Below are 27,835 nucleotides of genomic sequence, written 5' to 3'. Positions count from 1 at the left end.
ATTTGTGGCGGCACAAATATCTCATGTTCTCCTCTAACCCAAGTCACCTTCACCTCGCAAGTGGGCCTAACACCCCCTAAGTAGGTGTTTTGGGGTTAATCTCCGGCCTTACAGGCTTGGGCGGTGCACACTGGGGGAGGAGACGGCAACAACAGGCCCAGGTGCTTCAGACTGACCCTCTTCATTCTCCGCGCCCCGCTGCTGAAAACCTAACAACAGCCGCGCGATGCACAGTCACGGCCGGGGAAGACGGCCGATTGTTCACCCCTTCACCCCGGCTCCGTCTGCCTTTCTCAAGTGCAAGGCCACCCACAGCGTGGCCAGCACATGCTCTAAGCCTGGGTCAGCACCCATAGGTGTGTGGGAATGAAAATGGAGCCCCTGCATGATTCTACAAATCTCATGTCGCATTCATGTGCACGTTATATGTATTTCTTCAACTGCAGGGCATCTGACTTTGCCAAGGTTTTTAAGCAGGAAAGAAAAAAACAAACTTGAAAGTGACAAAGCCCCTGAAATATACCCAGGACTCACACGTATCGGTTAGATGTGTCAACCAAAACGCTGCTCATTCACTTTGGCGTGACGTGATGCAATGCTGAACTGAATTGTGATTCCATTGCATAGCCCGCAATGTACTTGCTGTTCAACCACACCTTCATGTGAGTACAACGTACCCACGCATCATATACTTCTTATCTTTGTGAAAGAGGAAATCCAGCATAAATCTGTGTAAATAATCCAGAGAGGGGGAGTGTTTAAATCTATTATAACGCAGAAGTAATTATATCTATATGTAAGGAACTTTATCAGTTGTATTAGGAGTGGAAGAGGATATTTCACAAATACTGAAATCATATTTTAACAATATGTGTTATAGCCTGCAGTAATTTGACTGTGCTTTCACAATAAATGTTATTTATATAGCCTAGTATAATGTCCTGTTCCACAAATATGCATCTGAATGTTTTACAGGGTTCTCTGCAGCAAACAACTACCACTATTCTTTGGAGAGGAAACAATTCCTCTCACACGCAGAAAAGCTGCAGGAAAAAGGAAGCCATGATGTTGATGAACAAATGTTTAATGTATGTCAGAAAAGCGGGAAAAAAAAGACAAAGGAAAACAATGGTAAGAATTGAAATTAAGAGAAAAAAGTCACAAGGATGTTTTGAAGGGACATAAGTGATTATCATAAAACTGTGTCTCCATCTTTTTTTTTTATTTCATCAAGTGTCCACACCCTCAGCAGCTTATTCAATGTTCTCTGCAGTGACAGAGTGACTTTTCTGTTACATCTACTATGTAGAGAAGAAGTTACAGATGTGGAGAGGTCTTATCTTCTGAAAAAGGGTCTCAGTCTGGAAGCTAGTGATGTGTTCAGATGAGTTAGTGGAGGCAGACACTAAAGGGGAATGCTATGTGATGGAATCATGAATCTGTCTTTCTTTCTATCTCCAGCCTGACGTTCTCTGTCTTTTTCTTCTTTCTCCTTCCGTCTCTGTTTCTCTGCATCTCTCCCTCTGTGTCTCTAATTGGAACAATCACACTACAGTGCCTCCAGACCCGGCTGCATATTGGATCTCATGAGACTGGTACTCCAGTGTGTGTGTGTGTGTGTGTGTGTGTGTGTGTTTGTGTGTGTGTGTGTTTGTGTGTGTGTGTGTGTAAGCTGTAAGACAGAGTCCTGTAGTTCAGCTGATTTACCCATAGTGCAATAGAGAGGAACAGAGTATCAACATCAGAGCATCAGTCAAACAATAGATGGTCTAATAGATGGACACATGCACATGTTCAATGTTTGATTAGATAAAACTTCCCTTTTTCATTGAGCACCAATTTAATTGTGCTGATAAAAACAGTTTTGGTGTGTGGCACATCTGATCGGTAGGAAATGGTATTTTTTCCCCTTCAAAATTGAACGTGTACTTAATATAGGTTGAGATGAAAGAAATTGCAGATTTCTGCTGGAATGAAAACCAACACTGATGGCTGATCTCACCTTAGGTGTTCCAGGAGTGGCTGCTCCATCCTTGGGTGAAGGGTTCTTACCGCTGTAAAGAGAAACACAGAACATTACTTAATTAAGTGTTCAGTTTATGTTACATATGTCTTGCTTCTTAGTTTGAATAGAATTTATGAAGGTATGTGTTTGTTTGGACTGTTTTTTTCCACGTCTTTAACACCAGAGAGTAAAGATAAGTATCTGGAGAAATAGGTTCCAACCAGCCGACCAACCAACCTCTTCTACTTGGTTTAATGGTATTTTAAAACCTTTGGAGAGTTAGTGTGTGTGTTTGTGTAACATTTTAGATGGGAGACCAATAATGCAAAACCACACACATTGGATTAACATGTTACTTGACCTCTGATGTCTTTCTCTGACAATGTTACTGTCTGATTCTTTCCATTTTCACTCTCAGCTCATGTGTTGTTCTTTCACTGAAGTCACCCATTCCTCAATTCTCTCTGTCCCTCTTCCTCCCCGTCCACCTCTGCCTCTTTCCACGTCTCCTCTCTCACTGTCTGCCGCCCTAACACAGAGATACATTTCTCCGAGCCTCTCGAAGTGTTGCGACAGGCTTGACGTTGACAAAGCGGGACAAGGTTGTCATGTTTGCTTTGAGACCCTGTTAGCACTCCAGACCTCCGTGGACACACACAACTTCAGCGCGACCTCTAATCTGACAGCATGGCTTGGCAGACAAGGGATTTCCCTTTTCAACGGCTGAACGGGTGGATAATAAAATTAAGAAGCCTTATTTATTTGTCACTTATCTGAGAGGAGAATTTAAAAAGGGGTGCACAAAAAGGCACAACAGCAATACAAGAAAAATATAAGTGCAGTAAAAAAGATGTACAGAGTTAGTAAGGAATATATGCTGAGATTTGGGGATGGATGGATTAAGTACTTTGAGAATATCTATATCAACACATTCTGTTGGCTAATATATAAGGTAATTTATATGGTATATCAATATATAGGGTAATTCTTACAGATATACTTATCTACATTAGTTTACCTTTTATTTAGCAAAACATGAATTTACACGTTAATTAACCAAGGATTCAATACATATATTTAAAGGGAGTGAGTTGTGTAATGTCTCCTGTTCTTCTGACACGAGGTAGTCTGAGAAAATAATCCTGTTGATATCTCCAAGGTCACATTGTCTTTGTAACAGAAATCCCTTAATGACTGGAGCAACATTTCCCATAATGCAACTTAATACAGCTTAATGGTATCTCAGTTGCTCACTACCAGAGCCAAAGGAGACACTGTACCTGTGGCTGTGGATCTTGGATATTTGGGCATTTACCACAGTCCAGAAAAATGGTGATATTGCATGATGGGAAATGCAGGATCATCACATTCGGCACAGCAGCAGGGCTTCAACTGTAACTATTCATTCTCTAAACTGTCAATTTGATGGAAGTGCAAATATTGAATTGTTTGAGTGGCCCTTTAAAGGCCCATTGAAGCAGCAGACAGACTGCCTCTGGCTCCCAGGATGACATATTTCTGAGTGAAATGGAATATGTGGTCTGGGTATGATTACGGATGGGATTTGATTAAATCCTCCAAATTTGATTGGAGCATTCAAAAGTGGGCATGGCTCAGTGAATGTGGATGAAGTTTACTGAATAAATAAGACCACAACCCTGCTCTTATGAAAACATAGTAGCCTATTATATGTTTGGCCGACCAAACACAATCCTAATGCTGAGTGGGGTTAACCTGTCACCTGAATCCTATTTGACTGCAAATATGTATATTTATGAAAAGAGAAAGTGTTTGAATATATTTAACAAACATGATTTTTTATTGGATTCCCCAGGATTTAGCATGTACTAAGAGACAACACATGATTACAACTTTATAATTGCAAAATATTTTAAATCTAACTTTAACGTTTCAAGGCCAAACAGTCCACTCATGGAACCAGGTTTAAAAGATGCAGACCGAAAAACTATTCCTGAATTTGCTCCTTGTCCAAAATTCAATGGGTTCTTCCGATTAACTTTTGTGGTGGGTGAAGTTCATGGAAATCCGTTGTTTTTTGTGTAATTTTGCTTACATACTAAACAATTCAACAAATAAATATACAGACGTAGATATTAGCCTATTGAATTAAGATAAAATCAGTTATTAGTTTTCATCAGTCTTCATTGCTGCCCTGATGCAACAGATTATTTATTTTGCTCTCAGATTAATCAGTAGTGAAGATGATGTGTGTCAACTGTACAGTATATACATGTAAAATATATATACCTGTGTTTGCATGTATTCAAAACCTTTGTTCAAGGGGAAATGTGTCATTACTGTTTCTGAGCCCTGTGTGTGTCTGTGGATGTGCATATTCATTGTGCATCTCCAGGTACTGTGTGTGTAACTGTATGTCTGTGTGTTGTGTGTGTGTGAAAGCTGAACAGCGGGCCTCACCTCCAGCAACAAAGAGAATAAACATGGGTGACACAGTCAAGCTGCCGTGTAATGCAAGTGAAACACACACACACACACACACACACACACACACACCCACCCACACACACACACACACACCTCTCTTACTCCTTTTCTATCTCTGTCTCTGTCATCTCTCCCTCCTTCTCCCTCCATCTCCCCTTTATTCATTACCTGGAACCTGTGCAGAGGCATCAACAATAACAGCCACCTCTACCTGCTTGTTGACAGTGTCAAACAGCGACAAGAGAAGGGGGGAGAGGGAGAGAGAGGAAGAGAGAGCGAGACAGGACAGCAGTCGCATGCCTGCTGCCACGATGGGAGAAAATTGCCACAATGACAGAGGGGAGTGATAGAGAGATGAAAGGAGAGTGAAAGGGTGTGTGTGGGGGGGGGGGGGGGGGGAGAAAAGAGGTGGAAGCAGATGAAATGTGAGGTGAGAGAGATGTGGTGAGAGAGGCAGAGCAGGCGACACGAGGAGGGGGATCGAGCGAAGGGAAAGATGAAAGACGACAGAAAACGGGAGAAGGAAAGAGAGGGAGCGATGGGAGGGTCGGTGCGTCTTCCTCTCGCTGCAGCTTCACGCACGTCTGTTTGCCCGGCTCTATGAATTTTTGATGGGGTTACGGGGCTGGAAATTTCGTCTGCCTGCGATTTCAAAGCGAGGGGGAGAGTATAGGAAATGAGCGGCATGGCAAAGCGAAACAAACACACAGACAGACGGGAGGAAGAGAAGGGAAACGAGGGATGAGGAGATGGGACATGAAGCAGTTTTAAAAATGTGTTGTGGTAATGAGGCATGTGTATGGACAGGGGGGGAGACAGGCGCTTCAGACCAAATCTTATTGTCCCACTGCGTCACCCAGAACCTTCCCTCAACTGGCTGAACCTGTTAGATCGGTAACAGGAAGTCATCTTACAGTACAGGCCCAAGGATCAGATAGTGGGTCACATGTACCACTTTGTTGTTTGATATTGCTGCTAATAAAGATGAAAGGGGCAAAGGAGGAAGAGATGAACTGTGTGTCGACTGCCTGAAACAAATAAAGAGTTCGGAGATCATAACTGATCATAGTAATAATCAGGTCTGATATTTAACTTGTTATTTTGCCTGTGTAATAAATCCTGGGTGATGATATGAATACAGTTTAATTGCACACATCAAATAAATGCAGCGGTGAACAACAATAACCTCTGAAGTTAATAAAGTTATACACCAAAGCATTGTGCATAGAGATTGTCCTAGGTTTTTATATATTTATATATTTAAATGTGTAATAAAAACACTAGTAAATGATGATATTTGTCTTCATTAAACTCATTCAATACATTTTCCTGCACTATATTCAATGGGACACATGATGGATTAAATATTACACTTCCTGGTAAAGTTGTAGACTTTTAATAGATAGATTAAGGGAAAAAAGTTGACATTATAGGCTCTATATGAGATGTTATACATGTTAAATATAGTGTTTTTAAAAGGTGAAGGATCTTTTTCATTAACCTATAATCACTGCTCATTGTCTGTTGTTGTGATTTGTGTCTCCAGTTATATACTGCCGACGTAAAATCCTGAAACACGTCGAAACTGAAAACAGCTAAGGCCTGCAGCCACTTAATATGGTTCATCATTATAAAGGATTAAAACCAGTAGGAAAAAAATAATCAAGAGAGAGTCTCCTGTGTCATTGAGCAGTACAGCATTAGTTTGCATTGGGTCGATCAGGAATTTGGAAGCAATAGCACTCAGCAAGTCTGCGTGCACCGTCCTCAAACCTGGTTAAATCTGCATCAGCAAGAGGGACAGAGGTTTCCTCAGTGCTAGTTGTGTGGAATAGATGGAAGGAGGAGTGCAGGGTTGGTGTTACCTCAAGATACTGATTGCTTTTTGCCTTTTTGTGTTGAGAGGTTGGGGCCCCTCTGTGGAGGCAAATTGATTATGGAGGAGGAGGAGGAGGAGGAGGAGGAGGAGGAGGAGGAGGAGGAGGAAGAAGAAGAGGAAGAAGAGAAGGAGTGTGGATATGAAGAGGAGGGGTGCTGGGGTATGTAGATTACTTTGCCCCCGTGAGCCACCTGACATGTACGGGGCATGATAGATTTCCATTTGCTCAAGTCAACTTGAGTGTGTGTGTGTGTGTGTGCTTGCGTATGTGTGTGTGTCCGTGTCCGTACCTGACATGTACGGGGCATGATAGATTTCCATTTGCTCAAGTCAACTTCAGTGTGTGTGTGTGTGTGTGTGTGTGTGTGCTTGCGTATGTGTGTGTGTCCATGTCCGTACATGAGAAGCTGTGGCCCATGAACAAGCGACAGAGCTCGGAGTCACGAGAGCAGACAGGTTGGCAGTTGTAATGAAACACACACACATGCATACATGCACATACAGACACACACACACACACACACACACCCGAACACTGACGTGGAGAACGGAGGAGAAAAGCGGGGAGGAGAAATAGAAAACAAACACACACAAACACACAGAGGCAATGCGGGCAGACACACATTTTTCACACCAGGACACTGAAACACGCACACCTTCGTGTCCATACCCACAGCTCTTTTCATTCAGCAAGCGCTGGCCGTCATTAAAGGCAGATTTACTACAAATTGGAGGAAATTCCCACTGTCACTTTCAATGATGGCTGCTACCATGCAGAGTGCCGGAGAGAGGGAGCGACAGAGTGTGTGTGTGTGGCTGTGTGTGTGTGTGTGTGTGTGTGTGTGTGTGTGTGTGTGTGTGTGTGTGTATGATATAGAACAAGGTTACTTTCTTGATATAACAGACACACACGCTCTCTGCCTTCATTTTATCTTGCATTCTGTCAAACATGCACGGAACATTTCTCTCAAAATATCATCAACTTGTATCCGACGTGTCCCTCTTTCCTCTCTCGCCCTCTTATTTCTTTTTTCCCCTTGTGTGTGTGGGTATGTGAAGGATGGGTTAATGGCGAGTAGCAAAATCAGCCAACCGTGACTTTGGCCACCATCTCATCTCACTGGGGATGACGCCGTTTCCTTAAATAACCGTGTGTCAGAGTGTGAGTGTTTGTGTGTGTCCGTGGGTCTTGAGCTTCCACAGGCTTATGGAGTATCTCAGTACTACAGGAGGAAGGGCAGACTACTAACCTTTATTAATTATTAAAGCCATATAAAAATTACACACCTCACCATATCACACAGTGATTAATGACTGGCCCCTGCTCTTCTTTCTATTCTATTATATTCAAGCTGGAAATTCTAGTCTAAAGATCAGTTTACCTGGGCTTGTGGACTTTCAGCCACATGCCATGGTCTTCATCACAGATAAAGGTGGTTGCACACTGTTTTGGTTAGACCTGAACCATTGCAGTTACAATTAAGCAACCTTTACCTACTGATGAAGGCCATGACACCTGGCTGAAAGCTACGATTTGTGATAAGACCTTTTTGGGGGAATTCTTGTCTTCTAATTCTTTCATTTAGTTCTTTCGATTTTTGGTGACACACATTTTATTCCCATCATCCCTGCATCTTCCCTTCTTGTTCAGCTTAATTCTTCTCATTATTCCCTCACTTTGTTAAAAATCTTTGACCCTCAAGTGAATATTTTTACCAAATTTTAAGAAATTCCCCCGATGCACACAGGTATCGTGTTTACAGGAAAGGGACGAATGGATGGACAAGTGAAAAAAAAAAATCATGCCTCTGGCTGTCCCCAGCATGGAGGCACAAAAAGAAAAGATAAAAGCGAACAGGGCGGATTGGAGACAAAAGAGGAAGATGGAGGGATGTAGAAACAAGAAAATAGGAGGATGACAACAGGGAAGAGGAGGAATGAAAAGGACTGGTGTAAAGACAGGAGGATCTATAGTGGGGGTAAACTGGGGTAAATGAAGTGTTATTTTTACGTGGGGTGACGCTATCTGTTGCCCTGTTCCTCCGGGTTAATGGGGACCATCATAAACCTTGGCTGCTAAGGTGGACACGGGTCACACGGCAAACCACCCGCACACAGGCCACACGCATATGTACACAAACACACACTCACACACACACACACGTACACACAGCCAGACGTGCGGTCAATGTAAAATATGGATCCTAATGGTTGTGTCCCATCGTTAAAAGGGCTTGCACTTGATTTATCCACCGTAAAAGAGCTCGTGCAACTGTCATGAGGAGAAGACGGGGGCGGCGGTGAACTGCAGGTCACAGGTTTGAATCCTAATCCCTGTAGGAAACACTTAGCGGCGCGCTGATGGCATGCATCTGCCTTCTATGCAGATTTATGGCGCCAAAATCTCTGCATGGAAAAAATTTGGGGTCACTGACCCCTGACATGAAAGCTCAGCATTCACTCTATGTCTGACAAAAAAATCATCTTTATGAGTCCTAAAAGTTTACCTTTTCCGCTCCATTAGTATCCAGATAATGTCACTCGAGTCCAGCAAATTAATGATGACATATGTTCAATTAATTTATGGGACTTTCAGGCATTAAAGAAATGCCTTGATACATATTTTACAAAATTTGAAAAAACGACCAACAGTGTAGAACATCCTGTTGTGTGATAATCTGAGGGAAGAATTTTTCTCTTGTCTGTGTGAGTGACAATCACATCTGTGACAATCGACTAACAAAAACCTTTACTCAGTAGTAATTGATTGTGTCGGATCAAAGTGGTGTGTGGACACTGTGGCACGGTGAACGCAAGCGGGTCTAATGTGCAGTGACGCTGTGGCAGCAATCATTTTGCAGCACTGGCATGTCCTGATGTGTCCAGTCACTACAAAAACTACTTGCAGGTTCTCTCTGTTAGCTTGTTCAGCTTTTTGGGAGCTGCGATTTCAACTCTGAATTGATTGAACTGTGTGTGGAGTTTGTGTGAAAGACAGCCACACAGCGTGTCTGAGGCCTACCTGAGGCATACAGCCGCTAGCCTGTCTATCTCCGTCTCCATGTGCTCCTGCAGCTCTCCGGGCCTGAGCAGCACCTGGCAGATGGGACAGATTGGAGCCTGGCTGTCGTACATGGACATCTTCTTTTTACCTGGAGAAGAACATGAAGTGGGACAAAGAGAGAGAGACATCAGTGTGTGTACAGGACAAAACAAGAACATTTCTTCATTTCAGATACAATATATTTGGTTTGTGATCTGAGGTGACCCATAATGATGGTCCTTGCTGTTTCTCTGCTGGGAAGTGAAGGAAGTGAACAAAAGATATGGTATAAAGAAAAGGAAAATGACTGAAACCCCATATTGGTTTGGTCCAAACCCTATCCATTAACGTGGAGGAGGGGAGGTATATGACCTTTACTACAGCCAGCTACCAGAGGTCAACCAAAGTTTGAGTATATGTTTTTCATGAAACACAAACGCCAAGCGGATGCAACTGTGCAATCCTGCAAACAAAGGGGAGTCGAGCCGTACAGTCTCCATTGAGTAGTTCCTCCCAGGTCAAAGCACATTCAGACTTGTCAGCCAGATGAGCTAATGCTGTAGAGAGTCTGCCAACACTGCCTCACTTCATTGTCCTTGATCAGCAGGCCACAGGATGAGGTCCACCTGTTTGTGTGTGTGTGTGTGTGTGTGTGTGTCATTGTGATGCTGGGGCGATGTGTGCATTCAGCAGAACAGCCCCAGAGTGTGTTTGTGTGTGTATAATGCTGTACATCCTATTTTCGCCATCTGAGTTGGCTAAAAATACTGTCCATTGAAAGTGTCTCGGTGCTTAATGTTGGAGGACACTTCCTGAAATTCCTGGTATTTAGCCAATCAAATAAGCTTTTTTTAGGCCGTGAACAATTGGACCCGCCTCAGCCAGGATATCCTGTTTAGACTGCATGTCACCACGGCAACAGGACCAGGTACGGGGACTCCCTATCTGTCTCGTCTGGTGGTTTTCTCTTTCTCACATACACAAACACACACACACACACACACCCCTCCCTCCCTCCCTGTCTCAGAGCGTGTGTGTGCATACTGGCCTCCTGCTACTTAACAGAGCCCTCAGCACTGGACATGATAAGTGACTTTGAAAAATAGGTAATCGATTACTCGCTATCTCTTTCTCTCTCCTTTTTTTTTTCCTCCACACCTCGCTTTCTCACGCGCTTTTCTCTCCAGCCTCATCCATTTCTAATTTTCTACTCCCTATATATACACCACCCATTTATTTGTTTCATTTATTTTCTACCTCTTACTCCCCCCCATTCAGTTATCCCATTACCTCATCTCTATATTTTTGCCTATGTTCCCCGTCGTTCTTTCTTCCTCTCCTCCACCTCTTTTCTGCGTTATTGTCTCCTCCACCACTCTGCCTTTGGTAAATATCCATTTCTCTCCTTGTTTCTCCATCTCTCTCTTTTTTCTCCTCTGCTCTCTTCTCCTCCCTTCTCCCTTTTATTGCTTTGACAAGATAATTTGAGTCATGCTGAAGCCGTCACCATCCGCCACAGCAAACAAAGAAAGATCCAATCCCTGTCTGCGGCTGATGGGGCTCTTTCAATTCCGCAGGCAAACACACACCTGGAGGACATGGTCACACACACACACACACACACACACACATACACGTATACAAACACGCCTATGGTGTTTTTTATTTTTAGGCTTTTGTAATATCGGATTTTTTAAGTAAATGCTTGCACACTGTGAGATGGCTTTTTCTGCATGTAAATGTGAAGTGATTTTATTTTGAAATGTGACATTTTCTCGATGGACGTGACTTTGATTTGCTACTTTCAATAGATTTGAGGTTAAGGCAATGTAAATGCATGTGTGACAAAAGAATGGCAACAATCAACCAGAGGAAAGACTTAAGTGGAGGAGTTTTGTAAAATGTGAATTGATTTGAATTCAATTTCTTTACAATAAGACCCAAAACAAACTGTTCACTACAAACAACGTCCTTAGACATACAAATCATACTGGGTCTGATGTTTGAATAGGCGGAAAATCAACATTCAGGGGATTGAATAAAATAGAGTAGAAGAGAAGAGAAGAGAAAAGAAGAGAAGGGAAGAGAAGAGAAGAGAAGAGAAGAGAAGAGAAGAGAACAGAAGAGAAGAGAAGAGAAGAGAAGAGAAGAGAAGAGAAGAGAAGAGAAGAGAAGAGAAGAGAAGTGAAGTGAAGAGAAGAGAGGGAAGACGAGAGAAGAGAGAAGAAAGAAGAGAGAAGAGAGAAGAGAGAAGAGAGAAGAGAGAAGAGAGAAGAGAATGGAAGAGAATGGAACGGTTCAGTATTTGTCCAGCATGTGAAACAAATAAGGATCTATTCTAAATCAGCTGCTAATAAATCAGAAGTCCACCTAATTCCAAAATATTCCTTTTAATTTTTACATTCTAGTACCATTTTCCTTCTCTTGCACTTGTCTTTTTTTCACCCATATTACATTTCTCCCTTTCTTTCCCTCTCTCCCTCTCTTTTTTCCCGCTCTTTGTCAAGCGCTCCCTGAGGGAAGTGAGTGATGGGGGAGAGGTGGACGAACAGATAAATCCAGGGGAGGAGGAGGAGGAGAAGAAGAGGAGAAAGGGGGGTGAAGAGGTGCTAAGGGGTGGGCAGTGTTGATGTGATGTCGCACACCGGGCTTGTCAGAGCCTTAAAGATGATTAATGTCTGGGCGACACACACACACTCGTGCACGCTCCTCCACGTGTCCCACTCTGGACCTCACAGCTCAAGCACCCTGCGGCACAACAAGGGGTGCGTTTAATCTCGGGGAGCGGAGGGAAGTCTCCGGAGTCAGAGCAGGTGGGGGGAGAGGATGGAGGAAAGGAAGAAGGCCTGGACAATAACAAGGAAATAGGCCTGACAGGACTTTTTAGTGCTGAGATTCCTCAGCAAATGCCAGGTGCATGCTGGAGTGAACGAGGGATAGATGGATGGAGGAGACGAGAGAGGAGGTGTGCATCCCTCTGACAGCCATGATGGAGTGTCAGCCTGATCCCCCCCTAATGTGCCAAGATGGATTGTCTCATCTCTCTTTCTCTTCTCTCCTCCTTTCTTCCCTACTCCTTCTACCTTCGGTTTTCCTGGTTTCACCTCTTTGCCTCTCTTCTCAGACCGTATCCCTCTTTTTATTCAGCCCATCTCTCCGTCCCTCCCTTCTCATTTCACCTCACTCCCCTCCTTTTTATCTCTGTCACTTAATCCAGTTAACAGCGCTCACTGGTTTTTGTCCATGTCACAAAACAATATGTCACCTGGTCGACAGGAAGCATATCCACTGACTTCGTGCATCTTCTATCTGGTTTATATATTTCCTGGCTGCTGGAGCACTGATTCCAGAGTGACACTGATTTCAAACATAAAGTAGGTGGGTGAAAATTCCCAGCAACAGGTGACATATATAGTTAGATATATACATATATAATCATCTACTAGACTCACTGCAAATACCTCAAATCAATCATAATTTTAATCTTATGTGAATGCGATCTATGTCTGAATCATTTACATCTTTAGGATGGCACTAAATATGTTGTTTTGTTAAAATCATTGGAAGAAAAGCCCAGTATTTTAAATTACATAAAGGGACATGGTATGTTAAGGGTCAGTTAGGAATAATAATACTGGATAAAGAATAGTGTCAATACCAATCACTAATCAATATGTAAATTATACGTGAAATAAATTTAGGACAAGATAGTAATTTATCCTAAAAGATAGGTAAATTCATATTTAACATCAAAAAGTCCTTTTCAAGACATTGCATATAATGGCAGGTGTATTTTCACACACCACACACACTAACAGGCAATTACTGACAGCAGATGGTGAGGAGGACAGAGCTAGATCATACGGAAGAGCGGAGAGCAAAGACGAGGAATCCTCCCTCCCCACATTCACCCGTACTTGCATCCTTACATTCTTCCTTCCCTTTCTGCTTCCCTTCCCTTAAACCCTGTGCTGACTTTCTTCACTGCTTTGTCCTGAATTTCTTCTTCCCCCAGCCGATGCTTCCCTCTGTCCTTCTTCGTGCACCTTAACTGCATTTGGCATTTACAGGATTTATCCCTTTCGCCAACAGCTGATGCGAACTGGGTAAACGTGCCCATCATCATTCATCCAGTTTGATCTGTTTTAATGCGTGCAGCATCTTCCATCCTCCTTCCTTCATTTGTTTAATTATTTTACTTTTTCTCCTCAGCTGCACCCTCTCTCTCTCCTCCCCTGTCTCTCTGTGTCCCCCAGTGTCTCTCTCCCCCTCTCCAGGCGTTGCTGTGGTCCAGATGAAGTGGGAATCAATAGATGCCAGATAGCGCGGGCTCCCAGTCACAGACTACAATGAGCTGAGGTAAAAGGCCACCTCCAGAGAGGACTGGGATTGTCAGCTCAATACTGGCTCTCAATGGGACCAGAGATAAAAAACCATTTGGGGTGTTCTCATGGCTCAATGGCCTAAGAGGCAAACCTTGTACTCACAACACTGTGGGCCCAAAGCCTGTTTAATGACCTGTACTGCATGTCATCCCTTTGCTTTTATCTTGCCCATCATCCTGCCTCTCAGGAAACAGGGGATCGGTGTATATGGGACTGCTACTGAAACCGAAAAATGGTGTTGTCGTGCCGGCTGTAAATCGAACAAATATTAAAGTGAAAGCAATCAGCCATTTACTGAAGTTTATGATTTGCATGTTCTCTCTTTTAAAAGATGTAGACGGCGCCATGGAAAAAAAGCTTTTGATTGCAGCAAGTACGAGTATTTTCCATCTTTAAAATGTTGTTGTAAATGATACACACAATCAGCTAATGAGCGTTGAGCATGTAAACTGGATTTAAACACGACAATAAGACTCAGAAAAGAGAAGGGCCTGATTTATTGGTTGGCACAAATACAATTTGTCTGCGGGCGACACATGTGTACGCACACACACACGCACACACACACACACGCACACACACTGCAACACCCACACTCTGTAGACACACAAGCACATTTCCCAAATGGAATTACAAAGTGTCTACATGTGGAGGCTGTTTTTCTGTCCTTGAACAACTGTCTTCTCCTTGCGTGTGTGTGTGTGTGTGTGTGTAAAAACCCCTTCCTTGTTGTTCCCCTAAATGAGTTTTCTGACATGCATCAAGTGTTTATGCCCGCTACCCCTCTTTCCTCGTCTCCCCCTCCTCCTCCCCCCCCTTCGCCACCCCCCCCTCCCCTCGCAGCTCGCCCGGCCGGTTAGCTATAACACCCGCCAACATCGGTAAACAAGGAAATCTCTCAGCCGCGGCCCGGCGTGTAACCGCATTACCGCGCCCGATAACCTCTTCAAATAATGTGCGATAAGGGGAATTTGATTTGATTCGTGGAAAAGAAGGGGAAGGAGGGCCACTTCTGCTTCCCCTCCAATCTCCTCCTTTTTTTAATTTCCTTTTCTCTCTCTTTCTCTTTCCTTCTTCCCTTCACCCAGCCATCTTCTCCTCTTCTTGGTCTTCTTTACTTAGCCTACGGTCCCTCCTCCCCTACTTATTCTCCCCCTTCTCCAGAATGACATCGCCTCGCATCCACAATCAAATAAATCCCACTGAGGTGTCAGCCTTCATTTCGACTCTCTCCTCTCTTCTCCCCCCGACAACGGCAAGGTGAGGTGAGAGGGGCCCCGTAAAGCCATCATCTCCATAATGGCAAGTATGAGCCCTAAAGCCCAAAACCAGGGGCCGTATATTAACACAAATGGGACTAGCAAGGTGTGTGTGTGTGTGTGTGTGTGTTGCTCCTGTTGAGGGGATACGGTTTTTTCCCTAAGTGAGCTGTGATTTAAGCAGGCCAGACACTAGGCTGATCACTAGTTCTCCAGGTGTGTGTGTGTGTGTGTGTGTGCCTGTGTATGTGTGTTTGTCTGTGTGTGTGTGTGTTTGTGTGTGTGTGTGTGTTTGCAAAATAGATGAGGCTGTGTGGCTCATTCAGAGGACATTTGATGAAATGGAACGGGGGTCAACTTCAGTTTGCCACCGAGTCTGCGTCGCTCTGCTCCGTTTATGTGTGCATTTCCTGTGTCTGCCTGCCCGTGTGTGTGTGAGTATGTGTGTGTTTGTGTGTGTGTGTGTGTGTTTGCCTGGTCTCACCCCCTGACAGTGATGCATGGCACTTTTAAATAGCACTCCTCCACACCCTGCTCAAAACTCATCACCAGGCTCTTTCACTATCCCGCCCTCCCTCCCCCTCGCTCCCTGGGGTTGTCACTTTTAGAAAAGCAAATGAAATGTCGGCGCGGCGGAGAGGAGGGATGAAGAGATAGCCAGATAGACGGATAGAGAGGGGAAAGGTGTGTGTGTGTGTGTGTGTGTGTGTGTGTGTGTGTGTGTGTGTGTACAGACGTGTGTATGTGTTTGCTGTCTGTTTAAGTCGAAGGACAGAACGTTTCTGTGTGAACATATGCATGCTGCACAGTGAGAGCTAGAGTGAAATGTAAATGAGGAGATACATTTATCCCTCACACACGACATCTGGCAGCATGGGGAAACTGTGGCTTTTACTAAAGGTGGAATATTCTTTCACTCTGTCAGCGGGAGAAGATTTGTTACAAGTGCAGAGACTCTCTCTCTCGGCTTCTCTGCTCCGAAACACAAACTAAAAACTGAAAGAGATGCACGTGGAATTTAGAGGCTTGAGGAAAAGGGAATAATAAATCATCAGCTGCCTGTTTGCTGATGAATGGTCATCTGATGATCCCCCTGAGAGGGTGTGAGTTGGTTTTTACTCCTGGGACCCTCTCGAGTGTGTGTGTCTGATAGACAGTGGTGTGTGATGCTGGTGAGGTTATCACGACTACTGACAGCTGTTTATTCAATCAATCACATGGTCAGTGCTTGTGTGTGTGTGCGTGTGAGAGAGAGAGTGTGAGAGAGAGACAGAGAAAGAAGTAAATTAATGGTGCATTAACCAAGCACTAAGCAGATGTACACGCATCCACAACTAGCCACATCTCACACACACACAAACACACACAAAGCTTCCTACAAATTGACTAAGTTATAATACCTTAAGGGCCCAAAATTAACAAACATCTGTCATCAGAAAATAAAATCCTGAGGATTTTCTTCTTCCTTCTTAGTTATTTTTTTTTTTTACATATAAAAAATGTGTTCTCTTTCCACATTCACACAGATTGAAATATGTCATAATCAATAATAAATGAGCAGTTTATGCGTTATTCATATTCAATGATTTGTTCCTGTACATTGTGCTTTTGAATATTAAATGTTTGAAATATTCACTACTTCTGCATTTTCGGTAATTTTTTATCTGGAAAATACTATTCTTGTGTATTTGTTGAGGTACTTCACGGTAAAATACTGGCTAAAACTTGATCAGAATGATATATCTTTCATTACACTGATTATAACAAAAATCCTCACAACAAAACAAAGAGACATTTTTGCTCTCGCTGACCTATGCCCTGTAATTTGTTGTCTCTCTGCAGAATGACTCCACTCCATTTGTCCTGCCTCAGCTGTGTGCAGGAGGAGCAGGAGCAGGAGGAGGGATACTTGGCGGAGAGGTGTGGGGGCGTGAGGCCTGTTGGCACTCATTTCCGTCCCAAAGGACCTCAACACTTCAGGAACATGCCGTGTCAGGGAGCGAAGTGGGACCATCAGCAAGTCTGAGACACACGCCCTGACTCAGCCCTGATCATTACACACACACACACGCACACACAACTATTGCTTGTGTGTGCTAAGTAACAATTGGCAGAATATTATCATCACACATGTGAAAATTGAATTGCATGTTAATACAACTATAGTTTTTTGGTCAACCATCACCACTGTATTATATTACAAAATATGCCCTTATATATATCATTCATTATTCACTTGATGTCAGATAGACGTTTCTGACATACAGCATGAATGTGACAGCCCTTCCTCTGCTCAGTTACAGAAATAAGGTATTACTCCCCCTGTTCTACGTCTACGTCCGCAGACTGCATCGTCTCTTCTGCTCCGCCCGAGAAGGTGGAGCTGCTGAAACCTGCCGTTCCTCTGGGACCTGTGCATGTCCAAGACTCTGAGGCGTGCATGTGAGATTGTGGCCGACCCCTCCCTCCCACAAAAAAAAAAGTCTTTCCTGACTACAGCTGGCTCCATCAACAAGGCCCCGGGCCCCATCATTGCACTGCATTAAAGTTAAAAACCCACATGTGACCAGTCACCGTCACACTGCACGAACACTCAATTGCACATATCTAATGTTCATATTGTATATATCTTTATCCACTGATAAATTTAGTAATCCACTTATTTTACATACTTTTCAACATTATTTTTATTTTTATATCGATGCTCACCACGAACATACCGCAGCAAATGTGTGAAAGCTACTTGACGATAAAATCGGATTCTGAATGATCTCCCTCATTTACTTTTCCTTTCGTCTTCCATTCCGCCTCCTTTTATCTCCTCTATCCCCTTTTCTCTCCCTCCCTTCCTCCCTTCCTCTCATTATCTCCCTCCCACTGCCTTCATATGGTCTAGCGGCTGAATTAATTACCAAAGCCAATTAACGCTAGATTGGCTGATGTTTTAACTAATTAGCTTTAATGAGGGTGCCGTGGCTGCCTGCACCGTGTTAATTGAATCCTAACAGCGGAGGAGGCCGCCTGTGGAGGCAGAGTGAGGGATGGATGGATTGATAGATGGATGGATGGATCCAGGCATGTGCACACTTAACGCACACACACACACACACACACACACGACTTGTTATTGATAATATTTAGAGCGCATCGCAGTAACACCCACCCAGTTGTTGCTGCTGGTTTATCATTAACATCCTCAGCCTTTTCTTAGGAGACACTGTTTAACAATCACACATAAGAAATAGAAAAAGTGATGTGATTATGTTATGTCAGCGTGTGCATTCCCTTCACTTCCTGGGTAAAAGCTAACAAGGTTTTATTAACACAACTCATATCCTCGCCATGTATCTGTGTGGTTTTACACGGCTGTGTTTGTTATTGCACAGCGTGCCCGGCAAAGAGGAGCAGCAGATTAAAATCTTAAATCAATGTCATGGCGTCCTCTCCGTTCAGGATTACCTGCTGCGTACCAGAACTTATTCTCCACCTGCTTTGTGACGGCAGCATCATGAGGACGAGATGTGAAACCTGTACGCTCTTTCACATCAAGTTCTGAATATTTTCATCCTGCACCATGAGATTTCCAAACTGTTTCTCTCCAATTTTGGTGTTTATCAACCTAATTTTATAAAAACTGAATATTTACAAGTTTCCACAACTCAAAATCGAACCGAATCTCTAGAATAATAAAAAAAATGAACCAGCATCAAAAGAGTCATAAAATATAATTGACAATTTGTTTAAGCAAATGTTTCAAACTTTCTTACAAGACAATAATGCCATAACTACAGGTTTGGTCCAATCTGAGTTAAGGGTAGAAAACAATATTTTGACATTTGTTTAATCATGTTATAAGCTACATAAATACAAGACAGAGCTAAAAATCTAACTGTAAAATCTTGTTTTGTCTTATTATGTTTATTCTGCAATAAAATAAAAACAGTGAACCTGACAACCACTGGATTCATTTGTGGAGCGCATGTTAGGAAAAGGAAGTTTTAGGTCAAACCCATTCCGAGTGTTACTGTAATCTGGCTTTGGATGCAGTTAATGTGCTGTGTGACAGAGAAACAGGAAAAAAAACAAGTCCTACATGAAGTAAAAGCACAGCAAGCCAGTGAGAAAACACAAGATAAAGCATTAGTTACTGTCTTACACAGGTGGATGGATCAGCCTAAAACCTGGTTACTCCCCTTCAATCTTTTCACAATCCAAAGAAATGGAGTTATATTAAAATCATTCTTGAGAGAAAGGACGAAACAAAAACATGGTTTAAATCCAGATAATTATATGAAACAAAGCTCTAGACTCTGTCCCATAAACACCTCTGTGTCTGCTCCCGTCCTGCTGCTTCAAAGAAACGAGCGGAGGCAGATTGTTTGAGGTGGCTATAAAAATCAGCATGTCCGTGTAAAAGGCTTAATGATTTAAAAGTTACAAGAGAGAAGAGCCTGTAGTTTGTCTCGTCCATCAAGTCTAGCACCGGCGCCTCCGCCAAATGGCCCTGCCTCCTAACCCGGCCGCTCGGCGCTGCACTCACCCTCCCTCACCGTCTCTCTCACACATTTTGTCATTTTGTGCAATTTAGACAAAATTATTTCTGTCCTTACGCTCAAGATGTCTTTCGCCTTCTCTGTTTCACCTTCTTTTATTCATCAGACTTTCAGAGACTCTGTTTCTGAAAGGAATTTCGTTTTTTTTGGCACTTCAATTTTTAATTGGACTACTTCCTGAATATGTCTGATCAGAGAAACGCTGGAGTCGCTCTGATGATGGCAAAATACAATGGGGCTATTATTTGATGGTCATTTGTTGTTAAGCTCCTACACTGATTAAAAATTGCTTGATTTAAATTGGCCAAAGTATCATAATCCACCCACTGGAGCACTGTCCATTCATTTTAAGAGCATGAGCCACTTTCTTCCACCGTATCAAATGTTTGTATTTCAAGACATCGTGCTCAATATTTCAGGAAATCGAGCCGAGCTCTTTGCCAAGCTGGGGAGCGAGGGTATTATATCAACTTCAAGCCCCTTGTAGACCCTTAGGCACCTCCGCAACCACTTCTCACTGCAGCAGCACCCCGCCCCCCCCCCCTACATCTTGCAATAAGGTTCCTCTTACACATGTTAACCCTTTTGACCTGTTGTTGCAAACTGTAATCAATGGCCAGCACTCACAGCTCCGTCTGTTCCCCTCACACATTCAGAAATCAGGTGGTGGGGAGACACGCGGTCCAGATGAAGCCGGATCCGAAGTTAACACAACGCCTTTCTATGTGTGTTATGATTTCCCTGCCTTACGCACACTGACACACAGAGCAAAACCCAAGTTAACACTCACACACACATCCCAAGAGATGCGGTCATGTCAAGGAGTAGAGTGGGGATTTCTCCCCCGTAACAAAACGGTGGCTGGACCCTGAGGGTGCAACGTTCATGAGTTCTGCCACTGTCCATCCACCTTGAACTAATTTTCGATTTCTCTGAAAAGCTGAGAAATGTCTGCTGTGGTATCAGAGTGCAACAAAACATTTAGTGTGTTTCCTTTAAATCCTGCTCATAAATGCGCAATGAAAAAGTACAAGGAATTGAGATTTATTCAAAGTGTGTAACTTCAATTAAATGACATTAATCATCAGCCACATTTTTTAGAGTAAAAGCTAAATGTAATTATTTTGCAGACCGTGTTGCATGTGTCTACTGTGACTGGTTTTTCATTTTGACATTGCCTATGGGGGGAAAGAAGCCTTGGATTTATAGCTTGTGCTAACCAACTTTGGAACATCCTGATTTATGGTTTTCTGTCTGTGACGCTGATTCTGATTCAGACACAATCGCTGCCATAAACACACAGATACACATCTGCGGTGACAACAATAGCCACATGTAAATCAGATAAATAGATGAAATTGAACCGTAATTCAAACGGGCCCATTCAGCTCCTGAAAGCTCACGCGCCTTTTGTACAGCAGATGATATTGTAGGTGTGTGTGTGGGTGTGTGTGTGTGTTGGCTTGTCAGCAATTGAGAAGAACCTATTTCCTCTTGCCGAATCCCCGGCTCTAAATGATGGATTGATATCTTTCTCACTGTGGATTATATGTACATATGTGTGTGTGTGTGTGTGTGTCACTGGCCCTCTCAGCCTCTCCTCTCGGGCCCTTATCAGCTCTTGTCACAAACAGAGGATAGGGGATAATCCTTCATACAAGGGGAGCAGTCTGGCCTTCAATCTATCTTACTGTCTGTCGAGCTGTCTGCTATATTACCCCTCTCGCCGGAGCGTCACCGGAATAGAAATCAAACGGACACAAGCCAAACTTCCTGCATCTCGTGATAATCACTGTTGCCACAACTTAGATGGAAAGTTTAAAACTCGTGCATTTTTTTTTTTGTACAGAGTTTGGTCAGATTGTAAAAGCTTTGCTGCAAATACCGTGTAATTATTTGCACTGAGGATAAACATATAAGTTAAAAGTTTACTGATGGGAATTGTGTGTTTTCCTTGGGTGTTAGTCGGCCTGTCTGGAACAGAAAACACACCACAGGCCCCATTGGAAAAAAATGACTGCAACCCAGATAATGGAAACTTTCCTAAGTTGCGGGTCAGGCCTACGCCTTGGGGACGCTGTGTTGTGGTCTGGGTGCCTGCCAGCTCCTTATGACAGTGAGAGCTGCGGGTCACCCTGAGTTCCAAGAACCAGAGCGCTCCCCAGCTCCAAACTGGGAAGTACAAGCTTTTGCTTGGGAAAACCCAACTTTCACAGCATTTTAAGTTGCAGGGATTCATTTACACAGCACTCACATTATGTCATTCACACGATCTAAAATGAGATTTTAACATGAAAACATTAGGGCAAATTGTTACCCACATTACCACTTGAGAAAATATTCAATGTAAATCTTAGTACTTGGATTAAGCCTAAAATACATGAGCGCTCTATACATACTGTCTGTCTGTCTGTCTGTCTGTCTGTCTGTCTGTCTGTCTGTCTGTCTGTCTGTCTGTCTGTCTGTCTGTCACTCATTCCAAACCAGAAATGTGGGAAATATGTACAGATACATATATATGTGGGTGGTAACACTTGATAGGAGCAGAGCAAAGATGTCTATCAGCTGGAGTGGTGTACTGCACAGGTCACACCTGAGGTTATTCTGTGTGGGTGTGTGTGTGTGTGTGTGTGTGTGTGTGTGTGTGTTTGTGTGTGTGTGAGAATCAGTCATAGCTGCAATTGGACATCATTGTGATCTATATCACTGTGCTATCTCTCTGCTCTACAGGACTCTGCCCATCATCTCTCCCTCGTCTCCTATTCCACCTCCCCCTCTCACTTTGCCTGGTGAAATCAAAGTGCCCAACAGAGGGCGATGTTTCACAACACTTTGCTCTAGTGGGGCCTTTGGTGTTTTTCTCTGAAGAAGTAATGTTCCATAAAAACGTAATTTACACCTCACCTTTTTTATTTTACACATTCAGGTCTTCTTTTGAGCCCGATGCATTACAAATGTTACATTTATTACCAAAGAATTTCCATTAAAATAAATATGAAAAATCACAGTTTGCTTCTCCTTTGCAGAGACAGGATTGATTCAAGATGAATGAGCACATTTAATTGGATACAATTACATTTTGTTTGTCTTATCTAACTTTAAGAAACTAATGTCAAGAAAAGAAAAATATTTTAATCTATTAACAGGATCTTTAAAATTTTTGTTATTATGTCTGTTTTGCTGCATTTACGACAGTGCGCAAAAAATTTAAATGGTTAAGTTTAAAAGGTTCAATAATTCTCAACCCAACAACAGACCCTGAATCTAACATAAACAAATTTGGAGATAAAGTGTTTTAATTTGACACTGATGACGCTGCCTGACTTTTGTTTACTATACCCTCAGATTTAGTACGGCTTGGAGGATTTCACCCCCCACCAAACACACACACACACACACAAACACACACACATTTGAGGGAGCAGCTCGGATCAATACAAAATTAAAGAGACCGAAATGGTTTCTGCTCACATATTAACCTTCCCTCTCTTCTCTCCTTTGCCTTTCTCCTCCGATCTTTCCCATCTTCTCGATCATTCCTCCCTCTCACTTCCTCCCTTTCCCTCCGTCTCCCCCTCACTAATAGCCGGTGCCACTGACGACAACAGTGTTTCAAACAACTTGAGTATGGGTTTTAGTGACAGGGAGAGAAGAGATGTGTTTTTTCGCGTTTGAGCAGTAAAAGCGGCGGGGGGAAAAAAGAGGGTGAGATGGTCGGATGAAGGGATGGGGGCATTAATTGCACAGAGAAGACAGGGGCTTTGGATACTCTCTCTCTCTCTTTGGACACACACACATATACACACACATCGTCTGGGGACTCAAATCTCAGAGCAATTTTCAGGCCGGATGATTGGCAGCTTGATGCGTATTCTTCCCCTACAAGACCGGCTGATAACTCCAGCTATCCCATTCCACTTCGCCATCCCTCCCTCTCTCTTCTCTCTCTTTCACCATCTTCTTTTTTTTGACTCTCTCAACATCTCCATGACCCGATCCCCTCATACTCCCCCTTCTTTCACCCCTCTTTCCATCCTTCTTTCACCCCTCTCAGCATCTCTATCTCTCTCTGGGCCTGTTGTGGGGCTATTACAATGACAGAGGCGATAAGGGACATTTATCACATGTGCGATGGGGTGAGCGAGAAAAAGCCCTCAACAGGTCTAGGGGGATGAACACACACACACACACACACACACACACACACACACACACACACACACACACAGAAATACAACATCATCCCATGCATTCAAATACGCAAGCACACTCGCAGACTTACATAAACAAATGCATAAACACTGACGTGTTGCACATGCTTGCGCACACACACGCACACACAAACACACACACACACTGAATGTAACGGTGAATCATCCTCCAATTTCCCATTTTGTATTTTGCAGTTGAATGAGGCCAGTTCCCCATAATTCAATACAGTTGAAAAATGAAACCCCCGGTAAATCGCTACAGCGATTTTACAGATCCCCGCTTATCCTCATAATTCATTATTTCCAAACTGTAACAACATTACATTTCATTTGTAATGCTCCGCCTGCCTCAGCCATTTGCCAATTGTTATATCTTATTGTTTTCCCTCGCCAAGAGGGAGAAAAGTGAGTTATGGGTGGAGAGATGGCGGCTGGCTGGATGGGGCGCTCACTCTTTCTCTCCTGCCCGTATCCACCTGTCTGTCTCCATGACTGTCTCTTTATCGCCTCCACTGTCTCTGGGTCTGTCCTGTCTTCCTGTCCTGCTCTCTGTCAAACAGACAGTCTCACTGACTGGCTGCGATGAGAACGCAACATGCAGCAGTGGACAAATGTGAACAGAGCTGTTGTCCTTATTGTCATCAACTGATAATGAACCTATTGTTTGCAGCCTTATAGACACACGTACACTGATACACACTGAGTGGACTATTGTTGCTCAGCACCGTGGTACAGTCAGATCCACAGCTGGAGTGGTACGGGACAGAGCTCGGGACGAGGATGGGGTGAGGAAGAGGAGGAGGAGTTAAGGAGTAAGTAGAAGTCCTGAGCAGTAGAAAAAAATTGAAGATTGGAGAAGGGATGGCAGCAAACTCTAAAATGTCTGGACTTTTATCCCCCTTGTGGACAGACACAGGTCTTTTATTTGTTAAATTTCTAAAGAAATCATTTCATGCTCTGCAAGTCAAACATAATCATCATCATTATCATGTCATTTTGATTTTTCTTTCTAGACTTGAATCACATGAAAACTCCCCATTATTTGTAAATGGACATTCATCATGGAAAGTCCCCCTGGAGGTTCAGCAAGTTTTTACAATTTTATTGATTTGAGTTTAGTGGTTCAATCTATGGCAATGCATTATGTTTTATAAATTTATGAATCTTTGAATCTATGTACAGTAAAACCACATTTTGTCCTCTAATGTGGACTTGTTCTTTTCAAACAGCTTCATTTTGTCACATGTAATTGTTTTCTTTTTTCATCCGTAATGGTTGTTCATAGATTTAGGGCGCTCTCTGCTGCACTTGGATATTGATGGAGGGATTGTGAGCCAAATACGAAACATGAAATTGTAAAGCAATAACACGGTGCACATCAATCCATCTCCAGAATTGCCCAGCTTTGGATGTAGTGGAGTAAAAGAGGCAGAAAACCGCCTATAACGAAATTACTAGTAAACCCAATAATTTGTCATATGGAAGAACCCGCTTTACAAGTTCACTTTTTAGATTTGTTTCTTCAATCCAAGTAATTCTGCTTGGGGAAAAACTTGGACTTGGAATTGAAGCAGGACAACAAAAAAAAAACACAATTTAACAGATTATACAGTGACCCATAAGCTTTTATCAATACTGCAGAGAAATATCATTTCACACCAGGTGCTGCACGATAAGTCAAGGAGGGAGTTTGCAATATTTACACCTTCAAAAAGAGATTCTTCACATAGGAAAAACATCACTTAGATCCAATACTGGAATCGCCATTAATCTAAAGAGCTAAAAACATGCTTTGATGTCCCTTTCACGCACACACACACACAAACACACACACAGGCACACACTGAGAGATGCTGAGACACTATCCCTCCTGCAAGCCCCCATTCATCACGGCTGTATCCACTGTGCGGCCCTGCCCATGTTACTGTACCCTGTCACACTGCTGGCTAAACAAACTGCTCCTTGATGTATGAGGGCTTACACCGGCCATAAACTTATTCACTTTTAACTAGCGTGCTACCGGCTTGGCACGGGTCAGACATCACCTTTACTCTCTGTGTGTGTCCCTGCATGTGTGTGTAGCGTATGAAAACTGCCTGTGAGGAATTAACCCCCTGGGTACTGCTTCATAACTCACTCCTCTCTGCCTTCTCCTCCCTCCCTGCCTCCCTATCCATCTATCTTTATTCCTTAGCCCAGGCATTAGTCCTGTATCTATTACCCATTACAGTGTGTGTGTCTTTGACAATAGAGGAAATGGCTCAGTGGTAGAAGGAGGAGAAGAATTGCAGGTCTTATATGTCTTGCTGGACGACAAGAGGCTTCCTGTTGGCGAATGGATGGCGAGAGAAAGTCTTAATGATGTCTCTTCTCTTCTCCTTTTCTTCTCCCCTCCTCTCCTCTTCGGCCTTCCTTGCTCTTCTTTTTATCTATTCTATTCTCTTCTCTATATTTTCTTCTCATTTCATTTCATCTTCAACTCTTCTCTTCTTTTTGTCATTCCATTTTTTTCTGCTGTATGTCTTTTTTTTCTTCTCATTTCATCTCATTAAATTTCCTCATCTTTTCTTATCTTTTTCGTTCCATCCTCTCTTCTTTTCTCCTTTTCTTTCCTCAGTTCTCTTTTCCTTATCTTTCTTTCCTTCTCTTATCTTCAACTTTTCTCTCTTCCTTTCTCCCTCTCTTCCATGTAACTCATATCAGATTTGATGATGTTTGCCCCACCGTGGCACGTGTCGTACCCCCCGTCATGCCCTCCCATGGTGCTTTGCTGTTTGTTTTATGGACTATATATTTATTTATTGTCTCCAGTCAGTCTGGAGTCAATCAGATGACGTGCTTATCTGGCAAGATATGATTAACGATCAATTGATAGTTGCTGCGTTATCAATAGCAGCGCCTCCTCCCCGTCAACGCACAACACATATACATACACACACAGACACACAGACGAGACACTGGCGGACACATGCAAACATGCACAGACGAAGAGCACACACACATCTCCCACCGGCACGTACGCGCCACGTCAGGCGGCACCACCTATGCACACAGCTAGTAAAGGTTAATTACGTAGGTTTTTTTTCCAGCATTTTATGACGCCAGCGAGTTGTATCTGCACGGGCACCCTTCTTATCAGGCAGTAAATTCATTAGTGGCTAACACACCTCGCCCGGGAAGCTCTAGTTCTCTCTCTACGACAAACAAGATTAGAGGACAGCGGGGGCAAGAGGGTGGATGTGGACAGGGAACGCTGAGATCATACCACACGGGTGCAGACATGCAGGAGTACACTGTCCTTTCAGAGTTTCACTGCCATAAAAGAGCTGCTGTTTCTCAGGTGTGCCACAGATGGAAACCTTGAAGGCTGGATTTAGAAACCCCTTCAGCGACAGTCAAGACATAAACAGTGTAGATGACTAATTGTCTCGAGAAGGTTTTTATATATGTACAAGTTCAGTCTGTTTAAGGATAGATTTTAAGATTGTCCTGTGTTCTGCTCTCCATGGTCTCTGCTCAAGCAACATGTCTGACCTTTTATCACAGTTTGCACCAGCACATATGCTGAGATCCTCCGTTCCAAAGGCGACAGGGCTTTAACAGTCAGGGCCCCGAGGCTCTGGAACAACTTGCCCGAGGAGATCAGGTCAGCTGAGACAGTGATGTCTTATTCATCGGAAGGCTTTCCCTGATGTTATTCGATTTTATATTTCAAGCAGCCCCTTATTCTAATGAATATTTTTTTTTTTCAGAGGAAACTGTACTTTCAATGTGATGCACACATATTTTCACTCTCTGTAACATAGAAGGGTTGAGGTAAATGTGTTGAAGGGAGAAAGTGTAGCGGGCAAATATGATGATTCTTTTTAAGTGTAGTAATCCTCACACATACACACAATTGTGTTTCTCATACTCATCAAACCAAACAGCTTCATTCGCTACTTGTTATTGAATTGAATTGGCAAATATAACATGCTTTGAAGAGAGAGACACAAACACACATACACACACACACACACACACTTGAGGCAGCA

The 27,835-nt window shown here is 43.2% G+C and overlaps 1 protein-coding gene across 1 annotated transcript in view; it reads right to left on the bottom strand.

The window, feature by feature from the left end:
* rnf220a (ring finger protein 220a) overlaps positions 1-27,835 on the bottom strand; it is a 161,052-nt gene that overhangs the window by 34,205 nt on the left and 99,012 nt on the right. Inside the window, exons 3-4 of the mRNA XM_062404211.1 lie at positions 9,373-9,502; positions 2,003-2,054 (exon numbers count right to left, since the gene is read on the bottom strand). Of these exons, the coding sequence (XP_062260195.1) occupies positions 2,003-2,054; positions 9,373-9,502 (182 nt within the window). The remainder of the gene's footprint in view (positions 1-2,002; positions 2,055-9,372; positions 9,503-27,835) is intronic.

The sequence above is a fragment of the Platichthys flesus genome, chromosome 14, assembly GCF_949316205.1.
Source record: "Platichthys flesus chromosome 14, fPlaFle2.1, whole genome shotgun sequence".
NCBI lineage: Eukaryota > Metazoa > Chordata > Actinopteri > Pleuronectiformes > Pleuronectidae > Platichthys > Platichthys flesus.
Note: the sequence above shows the minus strand (reverse complement) of the source record. Positions and strands in the feature narration are given on the sequence as shown.